This window comes from Staurois parvus, unplaced genomic scaffold (genome assembly GCF_062004578.1).
Source record: "Staurois parvus isolate SC_StPar_1 unplaced genomic scaffold, SC_StPar_1.0 ptg001719l, whole genome shotgun sequence".
NCBI lineage: Eukaryota > Metazoa > Chordata > Amphibia > Anura > Ranidae > Staurois > Staurois parvus.
Genome location: NW_028319515.1, coordinates 39,882 through 62,633, shown reverse-complemented (window position 1 = coordinate 62,633; position 22,752 = coordinate 39,882). Strand labels below are relative to the sequence as shown.

Here is a 22,752-nt window from a genome sequence, read left to right as displayed (position 1 = left end):
CAGGCAGGCAGGCATGCGGCCTCAGGCAGAGCTGATGTGTGGCCTCAGGCAGAGCTGATGTGTGGTCTCAGGCAGGCTGGCATGCGATCTCAGGCAGAGCTGATATGTGGTCTCAGGCAGGCTGATGTGTGGTCTCAGGCAGGCTGGTATGCGGTCTCAGGCAGAGTGACATGTGGCCTCAGGCAGCTTCTGGGGTCCCCCCTGTATCCAATGGGGTCTTAGGCAGAGTCTGGCCACGAGGGTCCCGCCGCGGATGGGATCCCTCAGTGGCTGCACAGCAGAATGGATGGCCAGGAGAGCCTAGCACCGGTCTCTTAAACCGGTGATAGACGTTTTCCGTTCGTCCTGGTAACTGGGGCGGGCCGTCGGCAGCATGCTCAGCAACGAGGCACGCCCCCCTGGACACGGGTCGCGCTCACATGACCGCGGCCTTTGTCCGGACTGTGTTCGTAAGCACACAAACTTTCGTTCACGCGATACGAACGTCTGGATCGTATGGCGTCACCCTGACGCCGTGACCCAGATCCTCCCCGCAGGAGGTTCGCACCTCTCCTTGGATGGTGCTGAACTAGGCCGCGGAGCCAGGGTTGGAGAGAGGGGAAGAGCGAAAAGAGCCTACTGACCACCCGGTCCGGCACGCTGCCTAGCAGGCCAACCTGACACGCCGCTACAATCTGCCCGACTACTCTGACCGGGTGAGAGACCCATACACCCACTAACCGAGTGAATACTGACAGTTTGCCACCTCAGCTATCTGCCTACAAATAGTTGTGAACATTACACATATCACTTCAGGTTGTGGCCTAGTTCTCCCAGCCGCCATTGTTGGGACACATCTGCATTACAGTTTATTTCTACAAGCTGACCGCAGGACATACAGTTGCAGGCCAGGATACAGCAGTGCCAACAAAGCAGGATTCCTTCTACTGATCATTTTGCCTTTGATATTCAGAGGGAGTTGTCTTTTGTCCATTTACACTTATGTCAATTGTTGCTATTCATTACTTCAAGCCTGCTCCATGTTTAGTGTTTTAAAGGGGACCCCACCCTAATTTGCTACCATCAAGAGGAAAAGTGTTAAATCTCCTTTGTTCCTTCACTGTCTTTGTGTTGCCATCCGAAGGAACTATATTCCACACCTCAACTCAACTTAATACCAACTGGGCTCCAATGAGCGCACAGAAAACACTTTAGTGTTCTTATCCACTTTCCAACCGCGCTATAACTGAAAGACAGCTACAGCGTAGTTGTCTAGCTCTGGGAGGGCGTCCATGGATGTCCTCCCAGAACATGCCCCCTGCGCGCACCCGGCACCGCCGCCGATTGCTGTGTTCTACGGACACAGCTGATCACGTGATACGGTAAAAGGCCAATCACAGCAGCCTTTTACCACGTGATCAGCTGTGTCCAATGGCACAGCAGATCACCAGATAAATACAGTTGTCGGTTATCGACATCACTTTCCTCACCCTGTCACAGCGTGAAGAAAGAACTGCCGAGAAGGGAAGGGATCGGCACTGATCATCAGGGCACTGATGATCAGTGCTCAACAGTGCCACCCATCTGTACCCATCAGTGCATCCCACCTGTGCCCATTAGTACCTCCTACCTGTGCCCAGAAGTGACTAGCAGTGCCACCCGCCTGTGCCACCCACCTGTGCCCATCAGCGATGCCCACGTGTACCCATCAATGCTGCCAACCTGTAGCTATCAGTGCCACCTGCCTGTGCCCATCAGTTCCACCCACCTGTGCCCAGCAGTGCCACCCATCAGTGCCCAGCAGTGGCACCAGTCAGTGCCCAGAAGTGCCATCAGTCAGTGCCACCAATCAGTACTGCCCATCAGTGTTGCCTATCAGTGCCACCTATCAGTTGAGCATTATCAGTGCCAGCTCATCAGTGCCACCTATCAGTGCTTCCTATCAGTGCCCATCAGTGCTGCCTCATCAGTGCTGCCTCATCAGTGCCCATCAGTACTGCCTATCCATGCCACCTCATCAGTGCCCATCAGTACTGACTATCCGTGCCACCTCATCAGTGCCCATCAGTGCTGACTATCCGTGCCACCTCATCAGTGCCCATCAGTGCTGACTATCCGTGCCGCCTCATCAGTGCCCATCAGTGCTGACTATCCGTGCCACCTCATCAGTGCCCATCATTGCTGACTATCCGTGCCACCTCATCAGTGCCCATCAGTGCTGACTATCCGTGCCGGCTCATCAGTGCCCATCAGTGCTGACTATCCGTGCCACCTCATCAGTGCCCATCAGTGCTGACTATCCGTGCCACCTCATCAGTGCCCATCAGTGCTGACTATCCGTGCCGGCTCATCAGTGCCCATCAGTGCTGACTATCCGTGCCGGCTCATCAGTGCCCATCAGTGCTGACTATCCGTGCCACCTCATCAGTGCCCATCAGTGCTGACTATCCGTGCCACCTCATCAGTGCCCATCAGTGCTGACTATCCGTGCCACCTCATCAGTGCCCATCAGTGCTGACTATCCGTGCCACCTCATCAGTGCCCATCAGTGCTGACTATCCGTGCCGCCTCATCAGTGCCCATCAGTGAAGGAGAAAAATTACCTGTTTGCTATATTTTATAATAGAAACAAAGAAAAACTTTTTTTTACAAATTTTTTGCTCTTTTTTTGTTTATACAGCAAAAAATAAAAACACCCAACGGGGAGTGCATACCACCAAAAGAAAGCGCTATTTGTGTGAAAAACTGCTACAAATGTCATATGGGTACAGTGTAAAGGGGGACAGCGCTGAAAGCTGAAAATTGTCCTGGGCAGGAAGGGGGGGGGAAGGGCCCGGTAGGCGAGGGGTTAAAGGGACAGTGCTCAATTTCAAATGAGAATTCTCTTTCCTTCACATCTAATCCTTGCCATCTAGTTCTGAGGGCCCTCAGTGAGCTCACCTGTTTCTTGTTGGTTGTTTTTCTGCTGACTGGGGGATCCAGCACTCCCCTCAGATTGGAAGTAGCGGATTATTTCTGAAAGCCGGCCTGCTAATTATAAATAGTTATTGTTATTATTATACAGGATATATGTCACCAACAGTTTGCTCAGCACTTTACAATATAACGGGAGACAATACAGCAACAATACAGTTCAATACAAGAGTGATAGGAGGGCCTGATCCTGGGAGCTTACAATCTAAGAGGGAGGGGCTGGTGGTACAAAAGGTAGTAACTGTGGGGGATGGACTGGTAGGAGGAATAAAAGATTCCATTATTAGCTGAGGGCAGGATAGGCTTCCCTGAAGAGATCGGGTTTCAGAGATCGCCTAAAAGTGTGCAGAGTAGGCGATAGTCTGATAAAATGGAGTAGAGAGTTCCAGAGGATGGGGGAAGCTCTGGAGAAGTCCTGGAGATGAGAATGGGAAGAGGAGACAAGGGTGCTATAGAGTAGGAGGTAATGGGAGGATCGGAGAGGACAGTTTGGGTGATATTTGGAGACAAGATTGGTGATGTAATTTGGGGCGGAGTTATAAATGGCTTTATATGTTATTGTTAATGTTTTGAATTTTATCCATTGAGCAATGGGAAGCCAGTGGAGGGATTGGCAGAGAGGGGTGGAGGACACTGAGTGGGGGCCAGTGGAGGGATTGGCAGAGAGGGGTGAAGGACACTGAATGGAGGTCAGTGGAGGGATTGGCAGAGAGGGGTGGAGGACACTGAATGGAGGCCAGTGGAGGGATTGGCAGAGAGGGGTGGAGGACACTGAATGGAGGCCAGTGGAGGGATTGGCAGAGAGGGTGGAGGACACTGAATGGAGGTCAGTGAAGGGAATGGCAGAGAGGGGAGGCAGATAAGGAACAGTTAGTAAGGTGGATGAGTCTGGCAGCAACATTCATGATAGACTGAAGAGGGGATAGCCTGCGATGAGGTCGGCCAGTGAGGAGGGAGTTACAATAGTCAAGGCGAGAGATAACAAGGGAGGGAATAAGTTGCTTAGTAGTTTCAGAGGTTAAGAACGGACGTATCTTGGAGATGTTCCGGAGGTGAAGTCTACAAGAATTGGACAGAGATTGGATTTGGGGCTGAAAGGACAGATGGGAGTCTAGGATTACACTGAGTACCTTGGATGAGGGGAGGGACTGATGGTTGTATTGTTGTTCTTGATGGAGAAGTCGGGGGAGGGGGGGGGGAATAGTATGAGCTCCTTTTTGAAAAGTTTGATTTTGAAGAAGTTGAGTGACATCCATGCCGGTATGTCACTTAGTAGGTTAGTAATGCGAGAGTTGCTTTATGATGAACGTTGTTACTTTTGCTCACAATTACTAAGAGTGATTATATTTGCTGCATATATCAGTGTCATTTTGTTCTTTTTGACCAAATTACCTTTAATTCCAATATAAAGTTCATATTGGTCTATACTGACTTGTGTGTGAGTCCATCTTACAGGTGCCATTTACTTTGGTCACAAGAGCACGGGGGTGTCAGCAGAGGTTGGGCTTTCAACAAGAGGTCCAGATTGACAAGGAACCCAAAAATGACTAAGCAACCCTTGAGGAGGTCGTTCTACATTTGTTACCCCAACCCGCTTCCCACCACCCTGGCCATATGTGGACAGCTCAGAAATATTGCCCATTTGCTTGAAATTTGCAGATATTGAAGGTCACCATGACCACTGCTGATAATTATGGACGAGTGATAACATTCTATAGTGTATGAAACGTGATAACAATGTGTGGATTCCAATACCATCTCTATGCTGATGACTAGAGATGAGCGAATCGAAGTATCCGAAGTGGAATTCGAGTCGAATATCGGAAAAATTTCGATTCGTGCCGAATCCGAAAAACAGCCTAATTCGGACGCGCGAATCGAAATTTTTCCGAAAATGGCGGCTGACATGTGCGGCGACGGAGCGGGGATGTCGGGGAAGGCGCGCAGACAAGGCGCGCTGCCCCATAATGCATTCCTCAACGACATGTGATCGCATCAGCCAATCAGCAGCCAGCCAGCCAGCACTGTGTAATGGTCGAGGTATATATAGCGGCCATTTTGGAAATCTTCATTTGCCTGCAGTCATTGAACAGAGGCAGACCGCTCTGTACTAGGGACAGGGACAGAGTTAGGGCCACAGAAACGAGAATTGGGGACAGAGAGAAGTTACTTAGGGACAGAGAACCATTACTCAGGGACACAGACTTGTTAATGAGGGCCACAGAATCGTTATTTAGGGACAAAGAAACGCTAGTTAGGGCCACAGAATTCATACTCAGGGACAGACAGAATTTTCACTCAGTGCCAGAGAATTGTTACTTAGGGCCACAGAAACGTTTTTAGGGCCACAGAATTTTTACTCAGGGACAGACAGAATTGTTACTGAGTGCCAGAGAATTGTTACTCAGGGACAGACAGAATTGTTACTGAGTGCCAGAGAATTCTTACTCAGGGCCACAGAATTCATTCTCAGGGACAGACAGAATTGTTACTCAGGGACAGACAGAATTGTTACTGAGTGCCAGAGAATTGTTACTCAGGGACAGACAGAATTGTTACTGAGTGCCAGAGAATTGTTACTCAGGGACAGACAGAATTGTTACTGAGTGCCAGAGAATTGTTACTCGCACAGACACAAAATTGTTACTTGCACAGACACAGAATTGTTACTCGCACAGACACAGAATTGTTACTGAGTGCCAGAGAATTGTTACTCAGGGACAGACAGAATTGTTACTGAGTGCCAGAGAATTGTTACTCAGGGACAGACAGAATTGTTACTGAGTGCCAGAGAATTGTTACTCAGGGACAGACAGAATTGTTACTGAGTGCCAGAGAATTGTTACTCAGGGACAGACAGAATTGTTACTGAGTGCCAGAGAATTGTTACTCGCACAGACACAAAATTGTTACTTGCACAGACACAGAATTGTTACTCGCACAGACACAGAATTGTTACTCAGGGCCACAGAATTCATACTCAGGGACAGACAGAATTGTTACTGAGTGCCAGAGAATTGTTACTCAGGGACAGACAGAATTGTTACTGAGTGCCAGAGAATTGTTACTCAGGGACAGACAGAATTGTTACTGAGTGCCAGAGAATTGTTACTCAGGGACAGACAGAATTGTTACTGAGTGCCAGAGAATTGTTACTCGCACAGACACAAAATTGTTACTTGCACAGACACAGAATTGTTACTCGCACAGACACAGAATTGTTACTGAGTGCCAGAGAATTGTTACTCAGGGACAGACAGAATTGTTACTGAGTGCCAGAGAATTGTTACTCAGGGACAGACAGAATTGTTACTGAGTGCCAGAGAATTGTTACTCAGGGACACCTAATCGTTGAATTAAATAGTATGTCAGACAACATGCAGAGGAGTGGCAGAGGAGGCAATGTTTTAGGAGCGAGCAGACGTGGCAGCAGAGGAAGGGGTCGAGGCAGCAGTATTCGCAGCCAGAGGCCAGTGCTCCCGGTGTCATCCAGCGGTCGTGTCTCCACCGACAACCCTGCCGTCATTGATTGGTTGGCTCGGTCGTCTTCCTCTTCCCAGGTCACCTCTGACACCTACAGCCAACGGTCGGTGGGTACGTCAGACACAACCGTTAGTTGGCATGGCCCGGGAGCAAGCCCACTGAAATCACGTGTCCTCTACCTGCCCCTGTCCTTTGCTGTTCCCTCACCAAGCGAAGTATCGCATGCTGTGGGCTCAGCCCCACTGTACAGTGAGGAAGAGCTAACAGAGGGCGGTCAGGAACGGGGGGAGACATCGGCCTTTTCAGCAGCCAAGCGAACAAGTACTGGCGAGGAGAGTGGCTCGGTAGCCGGTCTAGAGACAGGTCTGTCTCCTGACCCAGACGCAGCCGAGGGGGCTAGTAGTGAGGCGGAGACCCTACTTGATGATGAGGAGGTTGATCGCACTTGGCAGCCTCGTCGTCATCAGGCAATTTCTTCCGCATCATCAGGAGAAGAGGGTGGCAGCTTGGCAGCGAGCAAAACAGTCGGTGGGTTGCCCAGGAGACAGCAGCAGGGTCGCATCAGTGTCAGTGGAGCCAAACGTCCACGGAGTAGAGCACCAGCTCCACTGCAGCCTACCACCACGGCCAGTAGTGGTGCCGGTGCGCACGGAGGAAGTAGCAGTCAGCCAGTGAAGAGTAGCGGGGGCAAAGTTTCCTACTCGGTGGTGTGGCAATTTTTCCTCAAGCCGCCCGAGGAAGTAAACGTAGCCGTATGTCGACTATGTGGCCAGAAATGCAAGCGTGGCCAGGGGGCCCATGTTGGGACTACAGCGTTGCGTCAGCATATGCAGCGTCACCATTCGGTGGCCTGGGAAAACCGTGATAAACATACGGCGGTTCTGCCAGCCCCAGCCCCCGCTCCATCACCCGCTCCGTTACTTGCTCCGTCACCCGACGTCGTCAATCGCCCTCTATCAGCCAGTCAAGGCTCCAACACCTCTGCTGAGGGGAGTTGTCGCTCATTGGCATCTTCCGCTCGTTCAGATGCTCCTTCTCCTGCTACTCCTCTTCTCGGATTCCGTCAACAGTCTTTCTTGGAATCCGTATCCAAGAGACAACAGTTTGCGAGCACGCACCCGACGGTGCAAAAGCTGAACGTCCTCCTGTCCAAGTTGCTGGTGCTGCAGTCCCTCCCTTTCCAACTGGTGGACTCAGCACCTTTCCGAGAAATGATGGCTTGTGCCGCGCCGCGGTGGAGAGTGCCAAGCCGTCATTTCTTTGCCCAAAAGGCAGTGCCAGCCCTGCATTCACATGTAGAAGAGATGGTGGGCCAGTCTTTGAGCATGTCGGTCTCTGCCAAAGTGCACGGCAGCGCCGACGTGTGGAGCTGTAACTACGGTCAGGGACAGTACATGTCATTTACGGCCCACTGGGTGAACGTGGTGCCGGCACAGCCGCACCAGCAACTTGGACAGGTCACGACGCTTTTGCCTCCACGTTTGCACGTCCTTGGTCCAGCAAGCATGTCCGCCTCTACCACCTCTTTTTCCGCCGTGTCCTCAGCCGCCACCCCCGTGCCAAGTCCCATTACCCGACCGGCATATCACATGTGCAGGGCGCAACGGTGTCACGCTGTGCTGCACCTGGTATGCCTTGGCGAACGTAGTCACACAGGGGAGGAACTGCTGAGTGTAATGAACAGAGAAATCGACAGATGGCTGTCTCCGCGCAAACTAAAAATCGGAACCATGTTGACTGACAACGGAAAGAACATGGTGTCTGCTCTGCGTCAAGGAAGGTTGTGCCATGCGCCATGCATGGCTCACGTGTTCAATCTGGTTGTCAAGCGGTTCCTAAAATCCACCATCCCACTGCAAGACATCCTTAAAATGTCACGTAAACTGTGCATGCATTTCAGCCATTCCTACACCGCAAAGAACACCCTCATTGAGCTGCAGCGGCAGAACGGAATTCCACAGCATCGCCTGATCTGCGACGTTGCAACAAGGTGGAATTCAACCCTACACATGTTAGACCGCCTTTACGAGCAGCGAAAGGCCATCACCGATTTCCTGATGTTACAAGCGGATAAAGGTACTCCCCTGTGTAACTTAGATGTCAGCCATTGGCAGCTCATGCGTGACACCTGCCGCTTGCTCAGGCCCTTTGAGGAGGCCACGCTATTCGTGAGTCGGCAGGACTATGGGATGAACGACGTCATTCCTCTGTTGCACGTCCTGGAACAAATGCTGTTAACAATGGCTGGTCAGGGTGCGGTAGACGTGGCGCACAGATCTCAACGCCACATGACCCCTGTGGGGGCAGGACAGGAAGAAGAGGAGGAGGTAGAGGAGGACATTTGTGCTCAGGAATTATTGAGTGAAATGGGTGGTTTTTCCACTCAGCGGACAGGAGTGGAGGAGCAGGAGCATCTGGTAGAGGAGGAGGAGGAGGAGACAGAGGACCCAGACGCACCGTGGCAGTATGCTGTGGAGATGGAGGCAGGGAGTCCCTCGCATTCCTTGGCACAAATGGCCCATAGCATGCTCGGTTGCTTGCGTAGCGACAGCCGAATAATAACCATCAGACAGAGGGATGACTTTTGGCTGTCCACCTTGTTGGACCCTCGCTACCGGTCCAAAATGGTGGCCTTTTTCACACCTGCTGAGAGGGAGGCCAAAATTACGTACTATAAAAACCACCTATGTAGTCAGTTGGTCTCTGCCTTTGTGCGCCAACGTCCATCCTCAGACACTGTGGGCCCTGTGCGCTCGCGTTCCGCTGGCATGGCAGCAGGGGAGGGGTGGGGTGGTAGGAGCAGTGGCAGCTCCACCAGCAGTGGCTGCCTCAGTCTGCAGTCGATGATGAGTAGCTTTCTTCACCAGCGCAGTGAGGAAACTACTAACCAGCCGCAGCAGCAGCAGCAGCATCAGGTGGACCTGGAGCAGGAGCTCAAACAACAGGCTTGGGCCTACTTGGACAGCACCCTGCCAACCGAGGTAGACAATCCCCTTGACTACTGGGCAACGAAACTTGACCTTTGGCCCCAACTAGCTGAATTTGCCCTTGAAAGGCTGTCATGCCCGGCCAGTAGCGTGGCATCGGAGCGCGTGTTTAGTGCGGCAGGAGGTATTGTAACTCCGCGGAGGACACGACTGTCCACCCAAAGTGTGGAGAGACTCACGTTTGTGAAAATGAATCAGGCGTGGATTAGTCTGGATTTCAAACCACCAGTTCCTGACACAACTGACTAAATCCGCCATGAATCATGCCTCAAACATGTGCCACTTTCAGGTCTCCTCACACTGCTGGTGTGTTTAATTTTTTGACATAGGGTGCTGGCAGATTACGGGCCTCCTATAGCTGCTGCCAGGCCCCTAATCTGCCATAGGCCCCTATATACCGCCTCCTCATGCTGCTGCTAGGTCCAGAGTCTCTCATGGGTCCCTGTACGGCCTCCCATTGCTGCTGTCTCCATCGCCACACTCTGCTGCCATGTGCCACTTTCAGGTCTCTTCACACTGCTGGTGTGTTAAATTTTTTGACATAGGGTGCAGGCAGATTACGGGCCTCACATAGCTGCTGCCAGGCCCCTAATCTGCCATGGGCCCCTATATACCGCCTCCTCATGCTGCTGCCAAGTCTAGAGTCTCTCATGGGTCCCTGTACGGCCTCCCATTGCTGCTGTCTCCATCGCCACACTCTGCTGCCATGTGCCACTTTCAGGTCTCTTCACACTGCTGGTGTGTTAAATTTTTTGACATAGGGTGCTGGCAGATTACGGGCCTCCCATTGCTGCTGCCAGACATGTAATCTGCCATGGGCCCCCGTACCGACTCCTCATGCTGTGACGTTGCAACAAGGTGTAATTCAACCCTACATATGTTAGACCGCCTTTACGAACAGCTAAAGGCCATCACAGATTTCCTGATGTTAAAAGCGGATAAAGGTACTCCCTGTGTAACTTAGATGTCAGCCATTGTCAGCTCATGTGTGACACCTGCGCTTGCTCAGGCCCTTTGAGGAGGCCACGCTATTCGTGAGTCGGCAGGACTATGGGATGAATGAGGTCAAATCGGCCATGGGCCCCCGTACCGCCTGTTCACGCTGATGCTGGTCCCACAGTGTGACCTGGGTCCCTGTACGGCCTCCCATTGCTTCCACTCTGCCATGTACCTCTTTGAAATCTCCTCACACTCCTGCGGTTGTCCATTTTGTCATAGGTTGCTGGCAGATTAGCGGCCTTCCATAGGTGCCGCCAGGCCCCATATCGACCATGGGCCCCCGTACCTCCTGGTCACGCTGCTGCTGAGCCCACAGTGTGACCTGGGTCCCTGTACGGCCTCCCATTGCTTCCACTCTGCCATGTGCCACTTTGAAATCTCCTCACACTCCTGCGGTTGTCCATTTTGTCATAGGTTGCTGGCAGATTACAGGCCTTCCATAGGTGCCACCAAGCCCCATATCGGCCATGGGCCCCCGTACCGCCTGGTCACGCTGCTGCTGGGCCCACAGTGTGACCTGGGTCCCTGTACCGCCTCCCATTGCTCCCACTCTGCCATGTGCCACTTTCAGGTCTCCTCACGCTCCTGCTGGTTTCCATTTTGTCATAGGTTGCTGTATGGCCTCCCATTGCTGCTGCCTCCACCGCCACACTGTGGCTCCAAACACTGGTTTTGGCCCCGTGACTGGCCAAAGGAGTGAAGTGTGCAGTGATTCTAAGATCGACGGCACTCATCTGCATGTCATACTGACAGACAGTATTATTTCTCTTCCCCAGCAGACTCCAAGGGCATTTAAATTAAAGGTACAGTGTTCTGCACTAATATTAAGTCTCTCTGAAGCCTAGAAACACCCTTTTTTAAGTTAAATTCACAGCGAATTTATTCGACTCGAATCGAATATTGTCCACGAATTCGCCGAATCAGTCGAATCGAATTTTTCATTTCTTCGCTCATCTCTACTGATGACACGCAAATCTGACATATCAGTATGGAGGTCACACACTGAACTCATGATAATTGCCCCCTCCCCCAACATTTTCATGAAGATCAAAATCAAAATCAAAACCTATTAATCCCTTCACTAATGCCAGAATGTTAGGTATAACCTTGGACTCTGACCTCTCCTTCCAGCCTCACATCCAATCAATGCCGAAATCTTGCCGCCTTAACCTCCATAACCTTCCAAAATACATCCCTTCCTAACCAACTCCACCAGAAATATACTAATCTGCTCACCTGTTATCTCTCACCTTGACTATTGCAGCTCCCTCCTTACTGGCCTCCCTCTACACAAGCCATCCCACCCTCAGTCCATCATGAATGCTCCTGCCAGTCATCCACCTCACCAACCATTCAGTGTCTGCTTCTCCTCTCTACCTATCCCTCCACTGGCTTTCCTTTGCCCAATGAATAAAATTCAGACTACTAATAACAACATACAAAGGTTTCCCTGAGCTACATCACCAGCCACATCTCCAAATATCACTCAAACCATCCTCTTTGTTCCTCACAGTACCTCCTGCTCACTAGTTCCCTCATCACCTCCTTCCATGGCAATCTCCAGGACTTCTCCAGAGCCTCTTCCATCCTCTGGAACTCTCTACCGCAATCTGTCCTACGCTGTCCACCTTTAGTGGATCCTTTAGGGAAGTCTATCCTGCCTCCTCCTAAAAATTAAAATTTCACTTTCACTATCCCTGACAAAATATTCTTCTTCTACAAGGGTTACTATTTCAAACAGTCAGGTTTTCCTTGGATAAGCAGAGGTTTGTCGAAGATGGCGACTGGGGGGGCATTTGCCCATTGTGACATGTGTCTTGGCCAATGGACATAAGTGGTGCACAAGATTGGTGGCCAACCATCTCTTAGCACACAGTCTTAGGAAACACAACATCATTTGAGCATTTGTAATTTACATAATTAGTCCATAAAATTGCTACTGAGCATGTGCAAGTTCTTTGCTTGCCATGTAGGCAGGTGCAAGTTGACTTCCCTACACAGAAGGTGCTGTTGCATCCACCTTGCAGGGAGAGTGGAGCACAGGAGGAATATCCATTCTCTTAGGTCTCTGTATGTATCATGAGTTGGGCTGCTGTCGGATTGGACACTTCCACCCGGGTGACCTCTGTGGCCATCTCTAGCTTACAAAAAGCTCTGGCTCACTGCAGCTGGCACGCATTCTGCATGTGGCTGGATTAGGGACAGGAGATCACTTGACAGGGTGAGTGTGCTTAGAGTAGGAAAAGGTTCCAGAGTAAGAAGGTCAGCACGGGGATTGTCGCCAAAGCTCCTTGGGGAACTTCTCCGCTACTTGTGCTTACTGCATTTGCCTCCGAGCCTCTCTCTGCGGCCAAGCACTGCCAGCCTCTGTTCACCGCTATCTCTCTCTCTGTGCCGTCCCTCGGGGTGCTAACCGCCTGGGCCTTCCCCCATACTACAGCCTACAGCCAAACACATTTTTATTTTATAACTTCCCAATATTCCAAGGTAGAGAAGACAGAGATGGTGGCATTGACCTTTGGTCTCCTCCAACACCTCACTGTGGCCACAGAGAGGATATGGAGGGAGAGGGGCTAATGTGACATTTACATATTTATTTCCTGTACATTGTGTGGGGTTAGCTCAGGTGGGGGATCTCCTTCCCTGGGACAAAGGTAGACCGCACAGCAGGCTTTCATCAAAATCTGACTGGTTGTCAGCTTTATTTAAAAGGTTTGCAGAAAATAAACAAAAATGAAAATAAACCCTTGCCATCCAGGCACTAACTAAACAAAAGGCGTTTCCTCTCTCAGAGGTGAAGGGCTTCTCCCTGTCACCGAAATAAAGCAAAAGCAAACCTTTTCTTGTAGGTATCGTACACACACAGCTCTCTCAGAACACCTCTCTGAGTCCCAGGCCACGAGCAACTCCTTGCTCCAGCCCTGCCTTATTTATACCACCTGTTGGTGGTCATCAGTGGAGCCCAAACTCTGGTTCGGACCCACCTGCTTAACTGTGGCCCCGAAAACCCGGAGTGGACTCCACCTAAACGGTCAGGTATGAGCATATGCGAGGTGACACATAGCGTCCCTCTATCACCTCACCGTTCATCCTGTCACAATTGTCATAATTGCCAGTGCATTGACTGCATATTGCCCTTTTTACTCGGTGTTTGTTTTGGGGACCATATTATCCTCCAGAGGACTGTCTTTATTTCATATGCACACCACAATACAGCCTTCCTCAACCTTTTTCCCATGGAAGAACCCTTGAAAGAATATTCAGGTTTAGGGAACACCCTTCTAATATTGATAATAGCTGCAGCTTCGTGGTACCTTTTCCATCCTACATTGGTGAAGGGCTTCCTTGCACTGGTGGTCAGTGGAAAGAATGAGTTGTGTTGGTGGCAGAATTATATGGGCACCATCATCCAAGAGATCAATCCATCACTGCTCATAAGTCAGGGAAGCCTGAGAAACCTCTGGAGGAACCCTGGGAAACCTCTGGAGGAACCCTGGGCATCCTCTGGAGGAACCCTGGTGGAGAAAGGCTGCTATAGACACTTTTGTGGAGGCTTATAGGTTGGAATGCACTCCCCTGTAAATTCAATATTGTTCAGTTACCTGGGAGCTTCTGGCTCTTCTCAGTTTTGCAAGCCTGCAAAAAAAAAAAAACATGCAATCATCATATTAGATCTAGATCAGTGATTCTCAGCCTTTTTTCAGTCAAGGCACCTTTTACAATTATACGCGTCTCGAGGAACCCCTTTCTTAAATATTGTAATGGAATGCTGGATGCAATAACTAAAAACAAGTCATATACACACACAATAGACAGGTAGTCACACAGGTACTTTTAACCAGCATTTACACCGTTAATTATTCTAAGCATGTGAAAGACCCTCTACCAAATGAACACCTTCCCTGGCACATCATAGCATTCACTCAGCACTCCAAGAAGTAACAGAATCCAACTGCAATATTCTTGCGCTGTCAGAACCTCCACTTTTATTATCACACAACACACAGGAGGATATATCTTATAGTCATCACTAGAGATGAGCGAAGTATTCAAAAATTCGATTCGGCTGATTCAGCGAATTCGCAGAATAAATTCAATTCGAGTCGAATATATTCGCTGCGAATTTAACTTATAAAAAGGGTGTTTCTAGGCTTCAGAGAGCCTTTATATTAGTGCAGAACACTGTACCTTTAATTTAAATGCCCTTGGAGTCTGCTGGGGAAGAGAAATAATACTGTCAGTCAGTATGACATGCAGATGAGTGCCGTCGATCTTAGAATCACCACACACTTCACTCATTTGGGCAGTCACGGGGCCAAAACCAGAGTGTGGAGCCACAGTGTGGCGGTGGAGGCAGCAGCAATGGGAGGCCATACAGCACCCTATAACAAAATGGAACCCACCAGCAGTGTGAGGAGACCTGAAAGTGGCACATGGCAGAGTGTGGCGATGGAGACAGCAGCAATGGGAGGCCGTACAGGGACCCATGAGACACTCTGGACCTGGCAGCAGCATGAGGAGGCGGTACGGGGGACCATGGCAGATTACGGGCCTGGCAGCAGCAATGGAAGGCCCGTAATCTGCCAGCACCCTATGACAAAATGGAACCCACCAGCAGTGTGAGGAGACCTGAAAGTGGCACATGGCACAGTGTGGCGATGGAGACAGCAGCAATGGGAGGCCGTACAGGGACCCATGAGACACTCTGGACCTGGCAGCAGCATGAGGAGGCGGTACGGGGGCCCATGGCAGATTACGGGCCTGGCAGCAGCAATGGGAGGCCCGTAATCTGCCAGCACCCTATGACAAAATGGAACCCACCAGCAGTGTGAGGAGACCTGAAAGTGGCACATAGCAGAGTGTGGCGATGGAGACAGCAGCAATGGGAGGCCGTACAGGGACCCATGAGACACTCTGGACCTGGCAGCAGCATGAGGAGGCGGTACAGGGGCCCATGGCAGATTACGGGCCTGGCAGCAGCAATGGGAGGCCCGTAATCTGCCAGCACCCTATGACAAAATGGAACCCACCAGCAGTGTGAGGAGACCTGGAAGTGGCACATGGCACAGTGTGGCGATGGAGACAGCAGCAATGGGAGGCCGTACAGGGACCCATGACACACTCTGGACCTGGCAGCAGCATGAGGAGGCGGTACAGGGGCCCATGACAGATTACGGGCCTGGCAGCAGCAATGGGAGGCCTGTAATCTGCCAGCACCCTATGACAAAATGGAACCCACCAGCAGTGTGAGGAGCCCTGAAAGTGGCACATGGCAGAGTGTGGCGATGGAGACAGCAGCAATGGGAGGCCGTACAGGGGCCCATAACACACTCTGGACCTGGCAGCAGCATGAGGAGGCGGTACAGGGGCCCATGGCAGATTACGGGCCTGGCAGCAGCAATGGGAGGCCCGTAATCTGCCAGCACCCTATGACAAAATGGAACCCACCAGCAGTGTGAGGAGACCTGAAAGTGGCACATGGCAGAGTGTGGCGATGGAGACATGGGCCCCCTGGCCACGCTTGACTTTCTGGCCACATAGTCGACATACGGCTACGTTTACTTCCTCGGGCGGTTTGACGAAAAATTGCCACACCGCCGAGTAGGAAACTTTGCCCCCGCTACTCCTCACTGGCTGACTGCTACTTCCTCCGTGCACACCGGCACCACTACTGGCCGTGGTGGTAGGCTGCAGTGGAGCTGGTGCTCTACTCCGTTGCCGTTTGCCTCCACTGACACTGCTGCGACCCTGCTGCCTCCTGGGCAACCCACCGACTGTTTTGCTCGCTGCCAAGCTGGCACCCTCTTCTCCTGATGATGCGGAAGCAATAGCCTGATGACGACGAGGCTGCCAAGTGCGATCAGCCTCATCATCATCAATTAGGGTCTCCGCCTCACTACTAGCCCCCTCGGCTGCGTGTGGGTCAGGAGACAGACCTGTCTCTAGACCGACTACCGAGCCACTCACCTCGCCAGTACTTCTTCGCCTGGCTGCTGAAGAGGCGGATGTCTCCCCCCGTTCCTGACCGCCCTCTGTTAGCTCTTCCTCACTGTACAGTGGGGCTGAGCCCACAGCATGCGATACTTCGCTTGGTGAGGGAACAGCAAAGGACAGGGGCAGGTAGAGGACACTTGATTTCAGTGGGCTTGCTCCCGGGCCATGCCAACTAACGGTTGTGTCTGACATACCCACCGACCGTTGGCTGTAGGTGTCAGAGGTGACCTGGGAAGAGGAAGACGACCGAGCCAACCAATCGATGACGGCAGGGTTGTCGGTGGAGACAGGACCGCTGGATGACACCGGGAGCACTGGCCTCTGGCTGCGACTAGTGCTGCCTCGACCCCTTCCTCTGCTGCCACGTCTGCTCGCTCCTGAAACATTGCCTCCTCTGCCACTCCTCTGCATGTTGTCTGACATACTCTTTATTTCAACGATTCTGTGTCCCTGAGTAACAATTTTGTGTCCCTCAGTAACGATTCTGTGTCCCTCAGTAACAATTCTGTGTCCCTGAGTAACAATTCTGTGTCCCTGAGTAACAATTCTGTGTCCCTCAGTAACGATTCTGTGTCCCTCAGTAACAATTCTGTGTCCCTGAGTAACAATTCTGTGTCCCTGAGTAACAATTCTGTGTCTGTCCCTGAGTAACAATTCTGTGTCCCTCAGTAACAATTCTGTGTCTGTCCCTGAGTAACAATTCTGTGTCCCCGAGTAACAATTCTGTTTCCCTGAGTAACAATTCTGTGTCCCTCAGTAACAATTCTGTGTCCCTCAGTAACAATTCTGTCTGTCCCTCAGTAACAATTCTGTGTCCCTCAGTAACAATTCTGTGTCCCTCAGTAACAATTCCGTGTCCCTCAGTAACAATTCTGTGTACCTCAGTAACAATTCTGTGTCTGTCCCTGAGTAACAATTCTGTGTCCCTGAGTAACAATTCTGTGTCCCTGAGTAACAATTCTGTGTCCCTCAGTAACAATTCTGTGTCCCTCAGTAACAATTCTGTGTCTGTCCCTGAGTAACAATTCTGTGTCCCTGAGTAACAATTCTGTGTCCCTGAGTAACAATTCTGTGTCCCTCAGTAACAATTCTGTGTCCCTCAGAAACAATTCTGTGTCTGTCCCTCAGTAACAATTCTGTGTCCCTCAGTAACAATTCTGTGTCTGTCCCTCAGTAACAATTCTGTGTCTGTCCCTGAGTAACAATTCTATGTCCCTGAGTAACAATTCTGTGTCCCTGAGTAACAATTCTGTTTCCCTCAGTAACAATTCTGTGTCCCTGAGTAACAATTTTGTGTCCCTGAGTAACAATTCTGTGTCCCTGAGTAACAATTCTGTGTCCCTGAGTAACAATTCTGTGTCCCTCAGTAACAATTCTGTGTCCCTCAGTAACAATTCTGTGTCTGTCCCTGAGTAACAATTCTGTGTCCCTTAGTAACAATTCTGTGTCCCTCAGTAACAATTCTGTGTCCCTCAGTAACAATTCTGTGTCTGTCCCTCAGTAACAATTCTGTGTCCCTGAGTAACAATTCTGTGTCCCTGAGTAACAATTCTGTGTCCCTCAGTAACAATTCTGTGTCCCTCAGTAACAATTCTGTGTCTGTCCCTGAGTAACAATTCTGTGTCCCTGAGTAACAATTCTGTGTCCCTCAGTAACAATTCTGTGTCCCTCAGTAACAATTCTGTGTCTGTCCCTGAGTAACAATTCTGTGTCCCTGAGTAACAATTCTGTGTCCCTCAGTAACAATTCTGTGTCCCTCAGTAACAATTCTGTGTCCCTCAGTAACAATTCTGTGTCTGTCCCTCAGTAACAATTCTGTGTCCCTCAGTAACAATTCTGTGTCCCTCAGTAACAATTCTGTGTCTGTCCCTGAGTAACAATTCTGTGTCCCTGAGTAACAATTCTGTGTCCCTCAGAAACAATTCTGTGTCCCTCAGTAACAATTCTGCGTCTGTCCCTCAGTAACAATTCTGTGTCCCTCAGTAACAATTCTGTGTCCCTCAGTAACAATTCTGTGTCTGTCCCTGAGTAACAATTCCGTGTCCCTGAGTAACAATTCTGTGTCCCTCAGTAACAATTCTGTGTCCCTCAGTAACAATTCTGTGTCTGTCCCTGAGTAACAATTCTGTGTCCCTGAGTAACAATTCTGTGTCCCTCAGTAACAATTCTGTGTCCCTCAGTAACAATTCTGTGTCTGTCCCTGAGTAACAATTCTGTGTCCCTGAGTAACAATTCTGTGTCCCTCAGTAACAATTCTGTGTCCCTCAGTAACAATTCTGTGTCTGTCCCTGAGTAACAATTCTGTGTCCCTGAGTAACAATTCTGTGTCCATGAGTAACAATTCTGTGTCCCTCAGTAACAATTCTGTGTCCCTCAGTAACAATTCTGTGTCCCTCAGTAACAATTCTGTGTCTGTCCCTGAGTAACAATTCTGTGTCCCTGAGTAACAATTCTGTGTCCCTGAGTAACAATTCTGTGTCCCTCAGTAACAATTCTGTGTCTGTCCCTGAGTAACAATTCTGTGTCCCTGAGTAACAATTCTGTGTCCCTCTGTAACAGTTCTGTGTCCATCAGTAACAATTCTGTGTCCCTCAGTAACAATTCTGTGTCCCTCAGTAACAATTCTGTGTCTGTCCCTGAGTAACAATTCTGTGTCCCTGAGTAACAATTCTGTGTCCCTCAGTAACAATTCTGTGTCCCTCAGTAACAATTCTGTGTCCCTCAGTAACAATTCTGTGTCTGTCCCTGAGTAACAATTCTGTGTCCCTGATTAACAATTCTGTGTCCCTGAGTAACGATTCTGTGTCCCTAAGTAACGATTCTGTGTCCCTAAGTAATGATTCTGTGGCCCTAAAGTCTCTCTGGCCCTAACTCTGTCCCTAATACAGACAGGTCTGTCTCTCTTGAATGACTGGAGGCTAATGGAGAATTGTAAGATGGCCGCAATTTATAGCTCCACCATTACACAGTGCTGGCTGGCTGGCTGCTGATTGGCTAATGCGATCACATGTCATGAACGAATGCATTATGGGTCAGCGCACCTTGTCTGCGCGCCTTCCCAGAGATCCCCGCTCCGTCGCCACACATGTCGCCGCCATTTTTGGGAAAATTCGATTCGTGCATCCGAAGTTGGCTAATTTTCGGATTCGGCGCGAATCGAATATTTCCCAATATTCGAAACGAATTCCACTTCGCCATGTTCGATTCGCTCATCTCTAGTCATCACAATCTGCATAATAACACACACCAATAATAATGTGAGCATTACAGCATGAAATAGACACATCATTGGACAGCGTCACAGCATAGAATTAATACATTACCAAAGTTATGGGAAGACGGGAAGGAACAGACCCCATCGGAACCATAGTGCACAAAGTGACCAATCAATGAGCCCATATAGCCTTGGCAAGAGTCCCAGTGTCAGAGCTGCTAGGAAGGCTCCCATCGATCTCTTTTAAACTCTCAGTTTTTCAACCCTTTTTCTTGGCAGCTTTCTCGAAGTGGGCGGGCGCCACACCCACTCTAGGAAGAGCTAGCAGAAAGGTTCCGTAATGATAATGCCTAGCCACTATATTGAATAAACAACACTATCTAAGGAGTCACAGATCAGATCAGCTTCTTATCTACCCTAAACTTACAAATTTCTAACTTCTCAGGCAAGTAGACATCTTTAAACAACTTATCTTCTAATGTAACATTTCTAGATGTCATAAACACGTTCAATCCCACAAACAAGTTCTTATCTTGCTTTAAGCAGTCTAATGTCTTGAAACTCTGTTCCTTTGGCCTAGAGAAATGACATCAGTCACTTCTCATGCTCCTGGCATTTGGGCAACGATGCTTAATTGTAAAAATGATCCAAGAAACAAAGGGTCCAAGGCCGACACATTTCATAGGCATTACAAATATAAAAAACAAAATTAACAGTTTTACCTACATCAGACCACGAAGGACACCCAACATTGGATGTGATTTTTTTTTTTCTTCCAAAGCAAATACACCTTTGCACACTGGTACTGACTACCAATCCAATATTTCTCTTCTCCCTCACTCAGCTAATGTGACCCCAGTGCTGATGGAGAGGGGCAGGGGACGGGCAAACAAGGATGCTGTGCCCGATGTCTTCCTTATCAACAGATGACATCATTGGTTGTTAGGACACCAGCAGGTGGAAGGCTGCAGCGATGGACAATAAAGACCTCTGTTTTTTTGTAACTAAAAGGCAGGATTTATCCAACCCGCTGGCTTGTATACAATTTTTTGGGCATTTTTTAGGCATTTTTCCAAGGCCCGCGGAAGAAACCTGAAGGGACCCCATTGTGCCTGGGCACCCTTGTTGAAAAAGGCTGGTCAAGATATCTACTTTTATTTCCCAAACCTTGAGCCTTCTCAGGGGTCTAGTATATCTTAATAGAAGTTGAGATTGCACTCCTGAGGGTTGGGTCCACCACCCATCCACTGAGGGATTTATGTATGAAGGATCAGACTAAAGACGACTCAAATTTACATTGCGATGGTGTCGCCATCTTCTACAAAGTGACAATTTATGACTGGCCCATATCTGTCTTCGTATGAAGGGTCGGGACAAAGCTGAACTATATGATATAAAAAGAACATTTCTTGTCTGTTGCCAGAAGTACTGGAGGGTTCTTATACCCAGTCAGGTGTACACCCTCAGTGAGCATGCTCAGATGCTCTGTCTGCTCCCTCTCCGTGTTCACTCCATGTCCCAACTATCCTTCTGCTTCCTGGCACTAGAAGACCCCTCTACCATTCAAGGTTCAGGCAACACGTCTCTCTCTGCTCTCCTCCTCAGTATTGGACAATTTCCTCCTGCATGTCTGCTTCACTTCAATAATTCACACAGCAGTATACATGTATATATAAGCTCCCACCTTACTGACAATAACCTCCTTGACCCTCTACAGTCCGGCTTCCGTCCCCTACACTCCACTGAAACCGCCCTCCTCAAAATCACTAACGACCTACTCAACGCCAAAGCCAAGGGCGACTACTCTGTCCTCCTTCTCCTGGACCTCTCTGCGGCCTTCGACACAGTTGACCACCCCCTCCTTCTTAATAAACTACTCTCCCTTGGCATCGGAGATGCTGCTCTCTCTTGGTTCTCATCCTACCTATCCCGACGCTCCTTCAGTGTCACCTACAATGGTGCCACCTCCCCCTCCCTCCCCCTCTCTGTTGGGGTCCCCCAAGGCTCTGTCCTTGGACCCCTTCTCTTCTCCATCTACACCTCCTCCCTGGGCAAACTCATACAATCTCACGGCTTCAACTATCACCTCTATGCTGACGACACCCAAATCTACCTCTCCACCCCTCACCTCACCCCCACTATCTCTGCCCGCATCACTCACCTCCTAAATGACATCTCAGACTGGATGTCGCTACATTTCCTCAAGATTAACCTCTCCAAAACCGAGCTTCTTGTCTTTCCCCCTGCCCACACCCCCCCCCCCATCCTATCCATCATCACCAACAACTCCACTATCACTTCCGCCCCGCAAGCCAAAGTCCTTGGCGTCATTCTTGACGCGAACCTCTCCCTCCAACCGCATGTCAAATCACTCACAAACACATGCAGGCTCCATCTTCGCAACATTGCCAAGATCCGCTCCTTCCTCACCCCAGACACCACCAAACTTCTAGTACACTCCCTCATCATCTCACGCCTTGACTACTGCAACTCCCTCCTCACTGGCCTACCCAAGTGCAGGCTCTCCCCGCTCCAGACCATCCTGAACTCAGCTGCCAGACTCATCCACCTTACCACCCGCTCCACCTCTGCCACCCCCCTCTGCCTCTCCCTCCACTGGCTCCCTATTGCCCAACGCATCAAATTTAAACTCCTTACCCTGACCTACAAAGCCGTTCACAACACTGCCCCTGACTACCTCACCAACCTGATCACCAAGTACCACCCTACCCGTACCCTTCGCTCCTCACAGGACCTCCTTCTATCCTGCTCCCTGGTCTCCTCCTCCCATGCACGACTGCAGGACTTCTCCAGGTCCTCCCCCATCCTCTGGAACTCACTGCCCCAATCCATCAGACTGTCGCCTTCTCTATTCACATTCAGGCGCTCCCTCAAAACCCATCTCTTCAGGGAAGCCTACCCCACCCTCACCTAACGGCCATCCTCCCTCATTCCTCCTACCACTTCATCCCCCCCAGCCACTTCCTACTGTACCTTTACCCCCTCCCTCCTAGATTGTAAGCTCGTAAGAGTAGGGCCCTCTTACCCCTCGTACGCTGTCTGTCTTTGTTGTACTGTGCCATGTATTGTCCCCCCCTATTGTACAGCGCTGAGCAAACCCTT

General features: G+C 50.2%; 1 protein-coding gene across 2 annotated transcripts in view; it reads right to left on the bottom strand.

The window, feature by feature from the left end:
• LOC149434650 (protein mono-ADP-ribosyltransferase PARP14-like) overlaps positions 1-22,752 on the bottom strand; it is a 152,737-nt gene that overhangs the window by 112,569 nt on the left and 17,416 nt on the right. For both annotated transcript variants that reach the window (XM_089663557.1, XM_089663558.1), the window contains exons 8-9: positions 14,024-14,057; positions 2,920-3,009 (exon numbers count right to left, since the gene is read on the bottom strand). In XM_089663557.1, coding sequence (XP_089519683.1) covers positions 2,920-3,009; positions 14,024-14,057 — 124 coding nt within the window. The remainder of the gene's footprint in view (positions 1-2,919; positions 3,010-14,023; positions 14,058-22,752) is intronic.